Source organism: Staurois parvus, unplaced genomic scaffold (assembly GCF_062004578.1).
Source record: "Staurois parvus isolate SC_StPar_1 unplaced genomic scaffold, SC_StPar_1.0 ptg000172l, whole genome shotgun sequence".
In the NCBI taxonomy this organism is placed as follows: domain Eukaryota; kingdom Metazoa; phylum Chordata; class Amphibia; order Anura; family Ranidae; genus Staurois; species Staurois parvus.
In genome coordinates this window covers 13,211,594-13,226,642 of record NW_028317968.1, presented here as the reverse complement: position 1 = coordinate 13,226,642, position 15,049 = coordinate 13,211,594, and the positions used below count along the sequence as shown (strand labels likewise).

At 41.5% G+C, this 15,049-nt stretch overlaps 1 protein-coding gene across 1 annotated transcript in view; it reads right to left on the bottom strand.

The window, feature by feature from the left end:
- MOV10 (Mov10 RNA helicase) overlaps positions 1–15,049 on the bottom strand; it is a 129,490-nt gene that overhangs the window by 101,193 nt on the left and 13,248 nt on the right. Inside the window, exon 2 of the mRNA XM_089676727.1 lies at positions 630–723. Coding sequence (XP_089532853.1) covers positions 630–723 — 94 coding nt within the window. The remainder of the gene's footprint in view (positions 1–629; positions 724–15,049) is intronic.

The following is a 15,049-nucleotide window of genomic DNA, read 5'->3' as shown; positions in this document are numbered from 1 at the left end:
AAAGAAAGCAGTCCTCCTCCCCATCGGAGATGCTCGGTAATCACCAGCCAGAATCTGGTGATTGACAGCCGCAGCCATGAATGGCGGCACGGGTATATCTGCTACAGGGCGGTCAGGAAGCAGTTAAAGAGGAACTTAACTCTCTCAATCAACATTGACTATTTTTAATCCTTATGCTATCATCTATTCGTAAATAGACAGGAAAGTATATAATTTTCAAGTATATTATACTAGATTCTCTTAAAGATTTTTGTTTACATTTCTTCAGTTACTTCCTGGTTTCCAGACCTAGGCAAACCATGTCATACATATCAGGAGAGGAGGAGAGATTTTCTCAGCTAAGAATACTCTCCTGCCTGCATGCCTGAGCTAAGGGCAGATGGATTCCAGAAAGTAAATGCTACATAAATAGTCTGCCCATTCTCAAGGTGGCCACGGTCAGAAATGCTAGGGGGTGTTTTTCAAAGTGACTTCTCAGAAAAATAAAGCACATTAGACATGGATAGATAGGAGAGTTTGCTATGAGCATTAAAAATGAAATAAATAGGATTTTTGGTTTGTGGTGCTCAGATGCAGTGTAATTATAAAGAACAAAGAAGAAGAAGACTGGTAGAAAACAGAGCACATACCTTGTACAGTTGAATTGTATTACCATTTTTCACAGCTTTCCCAATCATTTTAAGTCCATAGATTGCTGAAGAAAAATTTGTTAAATCAGTACACCTAAGAAAAAAGAACGAAAAAAAGAAAAAAGTTTTTTTTTTTTTGCTTTCATAGAAAACAGATTTATCAACATTATCAAAGTAGAGGTAGGGGAAGAAGTACATGGTATTTATTTCCTATCGTTTGTAAAACAAAATCCTCTTATTTAGCTGCTTGTCTGTAAATTGATAACAGGTATGGATGAAGTTTGAGTTTACCACTACCATAGGTTCCAGGCAGGGGTGGACTGACAACTCATGGGGCCCCCAGGCAATAGGGATCATGGGGCCCCTCTGTTCTTGCCCACATCAAAGCACACCCAAAAAAAGCCTATAAAAAAGGTACCAGGGGCATTTCATGGGGCCCCCTACTGACCTCGGGCAGTGCCTGAGTGCTCGAATGGTCAGTCCGCCCCTGGTTTGAGGCGATTGGCAGTAAAAATCCACAGAAAATGTTTGTGTGGATTTGCCTAGAAGGATTTCTTTAAAAAAAAAAAAAAACAACATCACACACTGCATTGCCTCTGCCAGCTGGCTTAGAAAAGCCAATAAAAGGGCTCTTGGATAAACCAGCCCCCTCACTTTAAAAGGGGGAACACAATGCAGCAATAGTGCCAGTAAATTTGAAGTTGTTGTAGGTAAAGTTGACTGAGACTCTTGTTAGAGATTAGGGTCAGTTAGGAAACTGTACTTTGATTATGGATTGCTAGCTCTTTGGGCATACAACCCTTGCTAGCTCTTTGGGCATACAACCCTTGCTAGCTCTTTGGGCATACAACCCTTTTGTTCTTATGATCAGGGACTTTTTGTCTTTAATTTTGTGGTTGATCTAAGGTCAGCACTCATTTTTCCCTGTCCTCCCATCCATAGAAACTAAGTTTAACCACTGAAAATCCGGACACTTTTAGCCCCTTCCTGTACAGGCCAATTTTCAGCTTTCAGCGCTGTCACACTTTGAATGACAATTGCGCGGTCATGCAACACTGTACCCATATGAATTTTTTAGCATTCTTTTGAGACAAATAAAACTTTATTTTGGTGGTATTTATTCACCACTGGGGTTTTTATTTTTTTTGCTATATACATGAAAATGTCCAAAAATGTATAAAACATCCTGCTCCTTGCCAGTTTGAAACTGCTGTAACATCTGTGATCTCCTAAATCTTAAAGACAGCTGGATAGAAACTGGGCAGCAGCAGGACTGTTTGCATCAGTAAAAACAAGGACAGCCACAATGTATCACTGACCATTTTAAATCTGACAGCCAATGTGAGTCTATTATTATTATTATTATTATACAGGATTTATATAGCGCCAACAGTTTGCTCAGCACTTTACAATATAAGGTCTATAATCATTTGATGAAAACCATGCGTCACTGCTAAAGATATCGGAAAAAACTTGGTTGCAGCGCAGTTCTGGTACAGCCCCATTCATTTCTATTGAGTGTGCTGGCAGGCACTATCACCTGCCAAATGTGGCATGCTTTACTTTTTTGCTATGCAGCAAAGGCAATGAGTATAGGACTGTCTGATGGCCTCAACTGCCTGGTTTTGCTGCAGCGACATGCCTTTGTGAAAGTGGCATAAATGTGCTTTTGGATGTGGATATGCCAACAACATATTGAAGAAAGGAAATGTTATCCCCAAAACCACTCAAATAGAAAAAGAGAGATAACTCCATGTGTGCCTACCCTGGACAGTACGGACAAGCATCAGGGGAAGTTTTATACACTGCAACCACTACAAGTGCAGAAATAGGAGCTGCCATGTCACTTCTCTGCAAATGTGTATGTAAACCATGGCAAAGAAAGTGGAATGCTATGACCAGGGGCGGACTGACCATTTGGAAACTTGGGCACTGCCCGAGGGCCCGGGGTCAGTAGGGGGCCCCATGAGATGACCCTGGTACCTTTTTCATAGGCTTTTTGAGTTTGGGCAAGGACACAGGGGCCCCATGATTCCCTATTGCCCGGGGGCCCCATGAGTTGTCAGTCCTCCCCTGGCTATGACAAAACATTACTAAAGCCAAGGTTTGAAGAACTCCTGTTTCTTTGTTCCTGCTTTCCAGTAAAACAAGAAGGGCTCAGCCATGTGTCCAGAATAATCTTAAAGTGTTACTAAACCCACAACAGTAAAATCAGTCTGTATTTGCAGTAAAGCATGCTTGTTATACTCACTGTGGAACCTAAGGAGTTAATCCTCTGCATTGTGTAAAAAGGCTGTTTGATCCTGACTGCTCTGATCCTCCGCTTGTTTAAGCGACCAGCTCTTATCTCCTGATAAGACAGACTGAACAGTAGGTATTTTGCACATGCTCAGTTTGGTGTGCATTGCTAGAGAGATTTTTTTTCTTTTTCTTGGGAAAGTGCAGGTGATCAGCATAGGGTCAATCAGCACTATCCAGACAGAGGTCAGGGTTCCTACATCCTCCTAGAACAGAAATAAAACTCCTCCTACAAGCCTTAGCTAGAACTTGGCTGAACACTGATAGAAGTCACAAGACTGCTCAAACAGCTGATCAGAAAAGGAATTTAGCAGTTTATATTTACTAAAATAATTGCATTTCCATGTTCTGTGTACTGTGGGAGACCGGATATAGCAAATGCAGGCTTAGTAATACTTTAACTAGTAAGAATCATATCTGCATCAGCTTTCCAACATACTTGAACCATTGCATCACATATGCTACTAATTCAGGCCTAAGTGTTTTTAGTCTTAACTGGTTGCCAAGGGGTTACCAACTATTCTAATAAAGTTCTTCTTTAAAGCAGGCTCATACAAATAAATCAGCTCTATGTGGATATTCTAGGTACAACAAAGACATATGTAGCACTACCCTTGTAAGGGCTGCTGGATTTTATTTGGGTCCCCCTATGTGCTGCACGGCCAGACAACAAGCATTTCCCACACTTTGCACACTGGAGTCAAAGAGCATTCCTTGAGCTTGGTTTTGTGATTTTATTAAGGGGTTAAACTTGTATAGGGTCTAGGGGTATATGGGAGGCACGAGGAACTGTAGCTGTTATTTAGAAACAGTCCCAGATGAGAAGCTAGTTGGGTCATTCACCTGACTGCCCTCTTCACTTATCCTGCCCGGGGGGGGCAAGAGTACTCACACTGTCCTCTCCTGTTAGCTTGTTGGCTGCCTTCAGGCCTTATGCTGGGCTGGCTACTTCACTGCTACATAGGCTGTCCTCCCTGGGAGACGTTGAGGCAGCGGAGATCCTCTTCTCCAGTGACCTTCCTGTAGGTGGGCTCCCCTCCCAGGGCTCCACACTCTGCCACATTTGAGAGTTGCCTTATTCACCATGCCCAGCCTCCTGCCAAAGGATTGGCCAGGGTCCCTCAAACATGCAGATCTGAGCATCCTCCCCTCCTCGACCCCCTCCTTCACAATGCTCTTAGGTTTCTGAAGAGGTTGGAGGGCTCCAGAAGCCCTGACCTGTTAGAGTCTACTAAGTCTAGTCTGTCCTGAGGTGAACCACCGCCTCACTCACAGACAGACAGACTCATCCCAGGCTGCCTAAAAAAACCCAATAAGCAGTCATCTAGCTAACCTGGAGGGTGTTACGCATATGTAATGGACCAGTTTGGTTTTTTTTGTTTTTTTTAAATGATCCTTTGTGCTCAAGTGAATGTGTGAGGCTGTTACTAAAGCTGACCATACATTAGATGATTGTCATACAAATGTTTGTGTAACACTCTGCTACAAGTGTTGATGCAGGATGTTAAAACAAACACAGGATGGCAGTGTCCTGCAGCACAGTGGCATTCACACTCTGTAGAACAGCCTCATGGAACTTGTATGCTGAACTGCAGGACTTTACTAAGGAGCAGTGTATCTAGGAACCACATTTCCCAGAGAAGCTGGCATGTGCGTGGAGGGATATACATACAAAGGTCCGGGAGACTGGGGAGGAAGTGAGATAGGAAAAATTTGGAGAGAGGAATGCGCTGACTGTGGGAAGACTGGACCAGGCCATGGAAGGAAAGAGAGAAGGGAGGCAAGGAGAGTCTGTTGATCGCTGACCTTGCCGCATCATTGAGAAAGCTAAGCTGCCAGCAGTTGACTGGACAGAACTCTGCAGGTGGGGCCAGAGAGTGTGTGGAGGCCTTATCGGAGGAGAGAGACAGACCTCCAGAATTTGCTAGATGTCATCCCAAGTCCCAAGCATTACCAAGGACAGGGAACACTGACACTTGCTCCACCTGTTCTATTCTCCTGCACACAGTCGTGGACATTGTACATAGTTATTAGAAGTTGCGGCCTAGTTTCTTTAGCTGCTATCGTTTGACTACACTTAACACAACCTTATCAGAACAGATAGCAGGACAATCAGTCCACAGGCTGAACGACCACTGTCACCACCACCATCCATCCACTCTGTTAAGGAGGCCTTTTCCTATTGTGCTATCAGTCTTGCAGTCCAGAGAGGAGATGCGCTGTGCCAACAATCACTTCTTCCAGCTTAACCACTTGCTGCTTTAGATTCACTAGTAACTAGCTCTTTAAACCACATGCCGCCCAGCCACTGTAGAAATACGGCGGCAGGGCGGCACGGCTGGGCAAAAGCAAGTTTTAAAACGTGTGTTTTTAAAACAGGTAGGGGGCGCCGCCCTACCTGTCCCGCCGATCACAGCCGTGGATGTCAGTCGTCAGGTCACAGCCGGTCGTTACCAGCTATGTCCCGGCGATAATCGCTGACAGAGAGCATAGCTGCAGTAGCTCTGCTTTCTGTCAGTTCCCTGACAGCTCCAGGACACGCTGATCGGGACAGAAGAGTTTCTCCCGATCAGCGGCGTTCCCTGCAGTACACACCCCCGCCCCCTAGTAAAACACTCCCCTCACACAGTTAACCCTTTCCCTGAATAACAAACTTAACCCCTTCCTCCCCAGTGCCATTAGTACAGTGTCGGTGGTTTTTTTTTTGCACTGATCACTGTATTGGTGTCACTGGGGATGTCAGTGACCCCAAGTCAGTACCCCCCAATGTCAGAATGTCCGCCGCAGTCCCACCATAAGTCGCTGATCGCCACCATTATTAGTATAAAAAAAAAAAAAAAAAAAATCCCAGTATCTTTCCCGCCATTTGTAAACGCTATAATTTTCACGTAAACCAATTAATTTACACGTATTGGGGTTTTTTTTTTAGCAAAGACATGTCGCAGAATGCATTTTGGCAGAAATTTATGACTAAATTTGATTTTTAAATTTTTTTTACTGGACATGTTTTATAGCAAAAAGTCCAAAATATTGTTTTTTTTCCTCAAAATTGCCAGACTTTTTTTTTTATAGCGCAAAAAATAAAAAAACGCACAGGCGATCAAATACCACCGAAAGAAAGCTCAAATTGACCGCGCAATTGTCCGTTAAACTAGCGCAGTGCTGTATAGCAAAAAAATGGCGTAAATTGCAGTATCTATCCCATAGTTTGTAGACGCTATAACTTTCACACAAAGCAATCAATATACACTTATTGTGATTTTTGTTACCAAAAACATGTAGCAGAATACATTTTGGCCTAAATTTATAACCAACTTTGAGCTTACTATATATTTTTTATAGCTGAAAGTAAAAAATATTAGTTTTTCTTCAAAATGTTTTGCCTTTTTTTGTTTATAGCGTGAAAAATAAAAAGCGCACAGGTGATCAAATACCACTGAAAGAAAGCTCTATTTGTGTGAAAAAAAGGACAAATTTCGTTTGGGTGCAGCATTGCATGACCGCACAATTATCAGTTGAATTAGTGCAGCGCCGAGTAGCAAAAAGAGGCCTGGTCATTAAGGGGGGTAAATCCTCTGGAGGTCAAGTGGTTAAAAGGAACATTACACCAGTTATTTGCTGCTTCCAAGGGGAGTGCTGTTCTATCCTTCCTTCATTGCATTATTCCTCAGAGAATCATAATTCAGACTTCTTCTCACCATGCACCCACTTGGCCCAATCATGAGAAGACAGAAGACTCTTCATTGCTATTAAAGAACATTGGTTATTTCGGGGCAAAGAGCTCTTTCCTTAGTTGAGGCTACCTCCTTGCCAACAGGTCCTGAAGGCCCAAAGTGAGCTAGTCAACCTGTTTGATAGCCCTAGCTGCTCGCTGGGGACTGTAAAGCCACCTCAGGTTGAAGGTATTGGGTTAGTTTCTGAAAAGCAGGCCTGCTAACACTAACTGGGATTCTGCGATTAGTGTTGTTTTCTTTCCTTGTTTAAAAGTTGACACAAGTAGTAAATGACTTTGCACATGCCAATTCTGTTTATGCTGTGTAACCAAACTACATTGAAGTTGCTATAAATGTGATAATTTTTGGTGACAGGTTCTCTTTAAACACTTGCCCTCTAGAAGATTTTACTCCCTTCATGACCAGGCCATTTTTTCCTTTTTGGAACTGCGGTTACCCAGCCTGGACCAGCAGTGTGGCGTCAGCTGAAAACGGGTCACAGGAGTGCAGAACAAACTGCACTCCTGTGATCCACAGCAGACGTACAGTCAAAAGAGCTTTGGCTGTACTTCTCCTTTAAATCACCAATGGGTCTTTTATTTTTTATTATATGAATGAAAAAAAAAAAGACTGAAAATTTTGAAAAAAAAAATACTTTCTGCTATAAAACAAATCTAACATATTTAAAAAATCTAATATCTTCATAAATTTAGGCCAAAATGTATTCTGCTACATAATTGGTAAACAAAATCCCAATAAGTGTCTATTGATTGGCTTGTACGAAAGTTATAGCATTTACATACTATGGCATATATACACTAGAATTTTTATTTATTCATTCTTACTAATAATGGTGATAGCAATCTGACACTGACACCTTTGAGACTTTGTGGGAACTAGTTACACTAATACAGTGATCAGTGCTATAAATATACACTGACACTGTATGAATCACACTGGCTGGGATGGGGTTAATAGATAGGGGCAATCAAAGGGTTAACTGTGTGCCTAACAGTGCTTGGTGTATTCACTGTGTGATGTTTTTACTAAGGGATGTGCCTTTTTTTTTTTTTTTTATTCCCTGGGAAACAAAAACCAGCTTTGCAGGGAAACAAAAACCAGCTCATCTCCGCTGTCAGGACAAAGCTCTGTGTTGTTTACAATCACAGAGCTCTGTCCTGTATTATTTTTTGTCAATCAGCAGATGCTAGCCATCAATCAATCTGTGACTCACTATTGCAGTATACTGCGGTCCGCTAATGCCTGGTCATCAGTCTGATTCCATACAGCAGGCTGTATATGGGTTGACACTGTGCATACTCATGGACTTTATTACAGTGGATACATCATGCTGGACATTATTGTAGAACTCCCCCCTTTTTTCCTTTGGATTGGCCATACATTACACATTTTTTTAGTGCACTATTGACCTGACTGCTCAGGTTGGACTTCAGAGGCTATAGCCCTTCAGACTTGGTATTTTTTTTCAGGTCCAAATCAGTATACTTCACTATATAGTCATCTGATATTGAGGTTTGCCCTTTGACTGCAGTCAATCACTGTCATGTTTCACATGACTGCCATATGCCTTTAAGTGTTCTTTGTATTTTGTCTCTGCTCCTCCCTTCCTTTGGTTTAGTTCATGCTGTATAGATAGCTCCACCCTTTTATTCATTTCCCAGTAATGCACCTCAGCTTCTAGCCTCATGTCTTACTTTCCTTGGGAGCATCTACATAGTGCCCATTGTGGGAGTTCCCCCCCCCCCCCCATGTGAGGAGCGGGGGGTTTTATGGCTGCGAGTGGTTTCTACATCCCCAATGCAATGTCTTTTTACTTTGTATGGTTTCATGAGATAATAAATATGTTTTTGAGGTTAGCCTTTTAGGTGTGTAGCCCATTTTCCTTTTCTTTGGTTTTTCTATTTGTATGTCTTAGGCAACATCTTACTGGGTATTTCTGGAGGCACCTCACTCTACATTCTATTTTGGCGGACTCCCCGGCTTTTCCCCCATCCTCCTTTTTTCACAATCTATGACTAATCACAGCACAGCTGGGGCGGCGTGCACCCCTTACCCGAAATAGCTGAATCATGTATTGGATATGTGATTCAGCGCAGGAGGGCTACTCTGCCGTTGTACTTCTACGTGAGGTGATCGACAAGCAGTTAATAAGAGATCCGGGGTCTAAAGGACACTGGATGTCTCCGCTGTGTTCCACCAAATGTATTGCAATACAGATCACATTGCATTGCATTGTTTCAGGGGACATGAACAGGGGGTCTCAGAAGTGATGTTTTACATGTCGCTTCCGGGTCAGCTCCAAGATAGGGAGCTCCCTACCCGGTGGCACCTACTTTGCTGATCCTGGGCCCACGGCAGGAAGTCTATGGGCGGGGGTGCATGTGTGGAAGCAATTAAGCATCGGCGCAGCTGCCAGAATGCTTCCATCCAACAGGCAGGAGTCTGCTTGTCCTGTAAAATTAAGGTCTTTATAGACACTCATGCTGCTTTTAAGTCAGTGATACACAAGGAATTGGAGTTTAACAAGTCAGCAGTGATAGCTTTCATATTTCCATTCTCTCAGATTCACTTAAAGTATAACCAAGGCAATTTTTTTTGGTTTTGAACATAGTAGAGGTGGATTAGAACACCTTTTACTGTTGTCATGTTTCACATGACTGTCATATGCCTTTAAGTGTTTTCTGTATTTTGTCTCTGCTCCTCCCTTTCCTTTGGTTTAGTTAATGCTGTATAGATAGCCCACCCCCTTCCCAGTAATGCATTGCAGCAAGCCTCATGTCTCATGAAGCAGAGCACATTATGATCTTGTGACCTATCCAATGTTCATTGTTGTGAGATTCTCTCAGTTTATGGACTGTGGTATCCAACTGAGATTGGAGTTATCGCTGTCTCATCACAACTGTAAGTTAAAGAGATCACACTTTCAATGCTTAGATTGGAGAGACAGAACAATGCTGTCTGTGGCCCTGCTAGCGAGATTCCCCCACCCTATTTGTCCTGTTTACCATTATCATCAAAAGTGAAAGTAAAGAAAACCCCAAATTTTGGGTTGTTCCCAGATGACCTGGGGGTCCCCAAGGAATTCCCTTACCCATGTATATAAACGGCCGGACAGGAGCAGTGCAGGAGCAGGTGGCCATTTATAAATGTCCTCCCACTTCCCTGCCTGTGCGCGGCCAATCAGTGATCACTTCTGACATCATTGCTTACTACCAGTGAAATCTGTGAATGATTACAGAGGTCACATGGTACAAGGCTATTCACAACAGCCTTGTACTATGAAACAAGCTGTGACCAATCACAGCTCTCACAGTATTTCTCAATGGCTGCAAGAATGCAGCCAGAGAGAAGGAGAAAATATTGATTTTACAGCCTTTATGGGTGTAAAAGCAATTAGTGTATAAAAAAAAAAATCATCACACCCCCCACAAGTAATAGTGACACTGTACTGCTTGACCCTGTACTGCTAGGATGACCGTATGTTTAAAAAAAACAAAAACATAAATAATAAAAAGGTTTTAAAAAATTATACATTTTTGGTTATAAACTAATTTGGGTTTTTTTCAATTAAAAGATAGCTGAATACATTTTGGCCAAGATTTGTGAAGAAATAAAATTTTGCAAATAAATAATCTAAGAAAAATACTTTTTTTTTTCAAAATGTTTGGGCTTTTTCATTTATATAGCAAAAAAATAAAAATCCTAGTGGTGAATAAATACCACCAAAATAAAGTTCTGTCTCAAAAAATGCAAAAAAATTCATATGAGTACAATGTTGCATGACCGCGCAATTGTCATTCAAAGTGTGATTGCATTGAAAGCTGAAAATTGGCCTGGGCAGGAAGGGGGTGAAAGTGTCTGGACTTGAAGTGGCTAATAAGCAGAGATTTTCACTCACTTCCTGTTTTGGTTATGTGACAGGAAGTGAATCTAAATCTCCCCAATGGGACACAGATGGCAAAAAATAAACCGACGAGTTATCCTTCCCTTACTCCATCCAAAAATAAGAAAAAAATAAGTTTTGCCTAAAGTTCTACTTTAATATTTATCTCCCACAAAGAAAATACCTTTGTGTGAAGATCAGTTGGAAGCTGCCCATTCCTCGACTTCTGGGCTGGAGTGACAACAATTGTGCTGAAGCTAAATAGGTTCATTGTTACTGGCATTGGAAATTATCTCTGGAGGATGACGGCTTCCATTTCAGAAACATAGTTGTCAAACATGTGCAAACAAGGTTTTATCCTTCTTTATTACTAGAACTGAAACAAACGGACCCCTTTTTAAAGAAACAGTATATCCTTACCACAGCAGAAAAAAAAAAAAATCAACTACATGGTTTTAACCACTTGCCGCTGTATATAAACGGACGGATGGTGGCAGTCCAGGGGCGGGTTGTTGTTAATAAATGGCGCTGAGCACCGCGATCCAGTGCCCGCTGTGTCTTGAGGACACAGTGGAACACCGATCATTGTACGGGACCTCTGTGTGAGGTCCCAATCATGTGATCACTGATTGGCCAATCAGTGATCACATGAATAGTAGTAAGCAAGATGTCACTTCTGACATCATTGCTTACTACTAGTGAAATCTGTGAATGATCACAGAGGTCACATGGTACAAGGCTATTCACAACAGCCTCGTACCATGTGACAAGCTGTGACCAATCACAGCTCTCACAGTATTTCTTAATGGCTGCAAGAATGCAGCAAGAGAGAAGTAGAAATGATTGCTTTTACAGCCTTTATGGGTGTAAAAGCAATCAGTGTAAAAAAAAAAAAAAAAAAAAATCTTCATCATCCCTCACAAGTAGAACAGTATCACCATGGTGAAACTGTACTGCTAGGGTGACAGTATGTAAAACAACAAAACAAATAATAATATAAAAAAATAAAATAAAAATGTAAAAATATATATATATATATATATATATATATATATATATATATATATATATATATATATATATATATATATATATAATTTTTGGGTTTTTTTTTTTTTTTTTACTAAAAAGATAACTGAATAAATTTTGGCCAAGATTTATGATGAAATATTATTTGCAATTTTATAAGAACACTTTTTTTCTAAATTTTTGGACATTTTCATTTATATAGCAAAAAAATAAAAATCCCAGTGGTGAATACCAACAAAATAAAGTTTTATCTGTCTCAAAAAAATTAATATGGGTACAGTGTTGCATGACTGCGCAATTGTCATTCAAAGTGTGATAGTGCTGAAAGATGAAAATTGGCCTGTACAGGAAGGGGGTAAAAGTGTTCGGACTTGAAGTGGTTAAAGCACAATGAAAAAAAAACCTGTTAAAAGGATCCTTTCACACAGCTGGTGTCCAGTGCATTCAGCAATGGAACCATGAACACATCTCCTGCTGAGAGCGGGACAGATGTAACTTTTTTGACACCGGCGCACATTCATGTTTATTCAGCATTTTGACAGCGAGCCTTTTCGGACCCATTTTCACCGACAGACTTGCATGGAGCTTCCAATCAGGTCTGCATGAAAAACATGACAGGCAGACCTGATTGGAAAGCCCATGTAAAAGAAACTAAAGTAATTTGCCCACCTTCCCTTCAGTCAGAGTTCTGTCTGCTGTGTTAGATAGTACTCTGTAGGGCAATACAGACTCCATACTGCAGCCTGCATTTAATGAATGGGCTGAAAAATACAGGTATTGTGTAACCTTGTAGAATATATTCACTCTCCATTACAAATGATCCCTTCAGCACTGATGCGGTGTGGGAAACACAGCGATTCCTGTGCGTTTCCCACACCAAATAGCAACCACACTGTGTTCTGTGATCTTTTGCGGGTGTCAGTAGAAAGTTAACAATACCCCAAAAGCAGGCAGCAAATGCAGTATGTTTAAATGAACCTGATCTCATGGGTACAAACAGTTTGAATTAAAAAAAAAAAGCTGCCTGCACCTTTCAGATGCCAATGTGGTATGATTTGAGCCATCCACAATGAATGGGCTCACCGCACTGAATAGCATGTGATTTGCACAGGAATGCGGTGCAATTCACATGTGGTTTACAGTGTGAGCCTAGGCTAAGGCTACTTTTTCAAGTGTTTTTGCATTAAAAAGTGTCTGAAAAGCTCAAGAAAACTGCTTCCCTATGTATGTGAATGTATATCTATGTATGTTTTCACACTGAGGCGTTGTGCTTGTAGTGTAAAAACGCCTGCTTGCAGCATCTTTGGGGAGTTAAAAAAAACACCCCAAAAACACCTCTTACCTTTTAAATAAATGGAAACCGCCTCTGAGAAGCGTTTTTGGTGCAGTTTTAAGTCACATGTCCTTTCAAAAAAAAACAGCGAAAAGACTATGCGTTTTTGAGGTGTTTTTGAGGTAGATCAATTGTGGTAACTACCACAATTAGCTCAAAACACAACGCCTAACTGTGTAAAATGTTATCCAAAAAACATACCACTGCCAACAAAAGTCAAGTTTGCATTTCCAATACCCGCACAACAATCTATCATTCACTATGGCTGCTTTCACATACATAATAAGCATCAGTCACCTGTGTGGGTTTAGCTAGCAGTGCACACCTATCACTCACCCAGCAGGCCAAGTCATTGGAATGAATCCCTAAATCTGCACCAGTGCAGTACAATGCAATACCCTATGAACAATGTGTACTGACCCATTCTACTCATGCCGTCTTTCATACCTACCCTGCCATTTGTACAGCCACACAAAAAGGACAATCTAAAGGCTTCTATGGCTTTATTATCTATTAAGGCCAACTGCTTAACACATAAAAAGCATTTTTGTTTTTGTTTTGTATTCATCCCAGTAAATATTTGCTTTGGCTGGATACATTTCTGTAGGAGTACAATATATTAAGGATAATATAACAATTAAAAATATTTAGAATAACTCAATTGACTTAAAAAGACAAAAATAGTGTAGTGACAAATCTTAGTATGTCTGGTCTAGATCAGGAGAATGAAAGCAAACCTATGGACATAAAATATGGGAGCTACCACTAACAATCTGGAGCCATAATCCTGACTTCATTACCTGGAGAGACCCTGACATAGATTAGGTATGCAGCACAGTAGTTCAGGTTAGCAGCAGGTTTTCTTTAGGTCACAGGCTAGAAGTTAAAAACCACAGCTCGCTTTAACCAAACCAACCCAGGATTACATTTTATAGAAATGGAAAATGCGTATATCAAATATGAGCCATGCACCTTACTGTCTCCATGATGCAGTTTATCCACAACTACTCCTTACAAAAGGGCAACACAGACAAGCATAGCAAGCTCCCAGTACTTTCTGACAACTGCTCGCAATGCATGCTGGGATTTTAAACACACTAACTCCCAGGGTACAACAGAGTGCTTGCTAACAAATGCAGGACTGAACTTTGGGATTGTTTGTGAAAAATACCCGTGCAGTGGGGCCTCTGGCACTGCAAGGGTTAACTGCTTTTTAAAGCAAAGTTTCACTCCAAAACTCAAGTTTGGGCCAATGCAGCATTCCCCCCTCTGCAAATAGAAGAAACCAACAATATTTAGCAAGATAAAGTTTCTGGGCAAAAATGCCGCAGCCTCCTGGGATATCTACATCTGACATCCAAGAAGACATCTGACATCCAAGGAGCAGCGAGAGGAGGAGGGTAGACTTGGAGGCCTTATCCTCAGGGGGCCGGCTGCAAGAACCCATAAGAGATAGACGGCTCCCCAACGATGTCATAGAAGAAGATGGCAGCCTGTGTGGAGCTGAAGGGTAGGATGCAGCAGGACAATGCTGGATTCACTGGGCAGCTGAGTAGGCTGATTAGGAGCAACCCAGCAGACAGGTAAGAAAGGATTAAAAAGAAAAATTAACAGGGGGGTATAGCTTCTCTTTAAGTCTAGGAGTAGAGGAATAGGCTGTAATCCCTAAAATGTATTCCTCACTCTGGTGCTCTCCTCTTCTCTCTGGTGCTTTAGGTTGTGGGCAGACCTTCACATACAGAGCAGGACTACTAGTCCTGCATTGTTCATGATAACATCAGATTGGTGGAAGCCTGTTGGAGCGAGGAATAAGGTAAGTACTACATATCATTCCTCTATGCCTAGGCCTAAAAAGTAGTTCAAACTTGCAGTGTGGGGGGCTCCCGAAGTTCAGCTTTAAAGTGGAGCTGCATTGCATCTGAGCACCACAAACTAAAAATACTATTTTATTCATTTTTAATAGTTAAAGCAAACTCAGACATTCATCCATGTCTCCATGCGTTATTTTACAGACAAATCGCTTTGAACACACCCCCTAGCATTTCTGTTTTTGACCATCTTGAGTAGGGGCAGATGATTCACGTAGCATTTACTTCCTGAAATCCATCGGCCCTTAGCTCAGGCATAGGCTGAGATCCCTCCC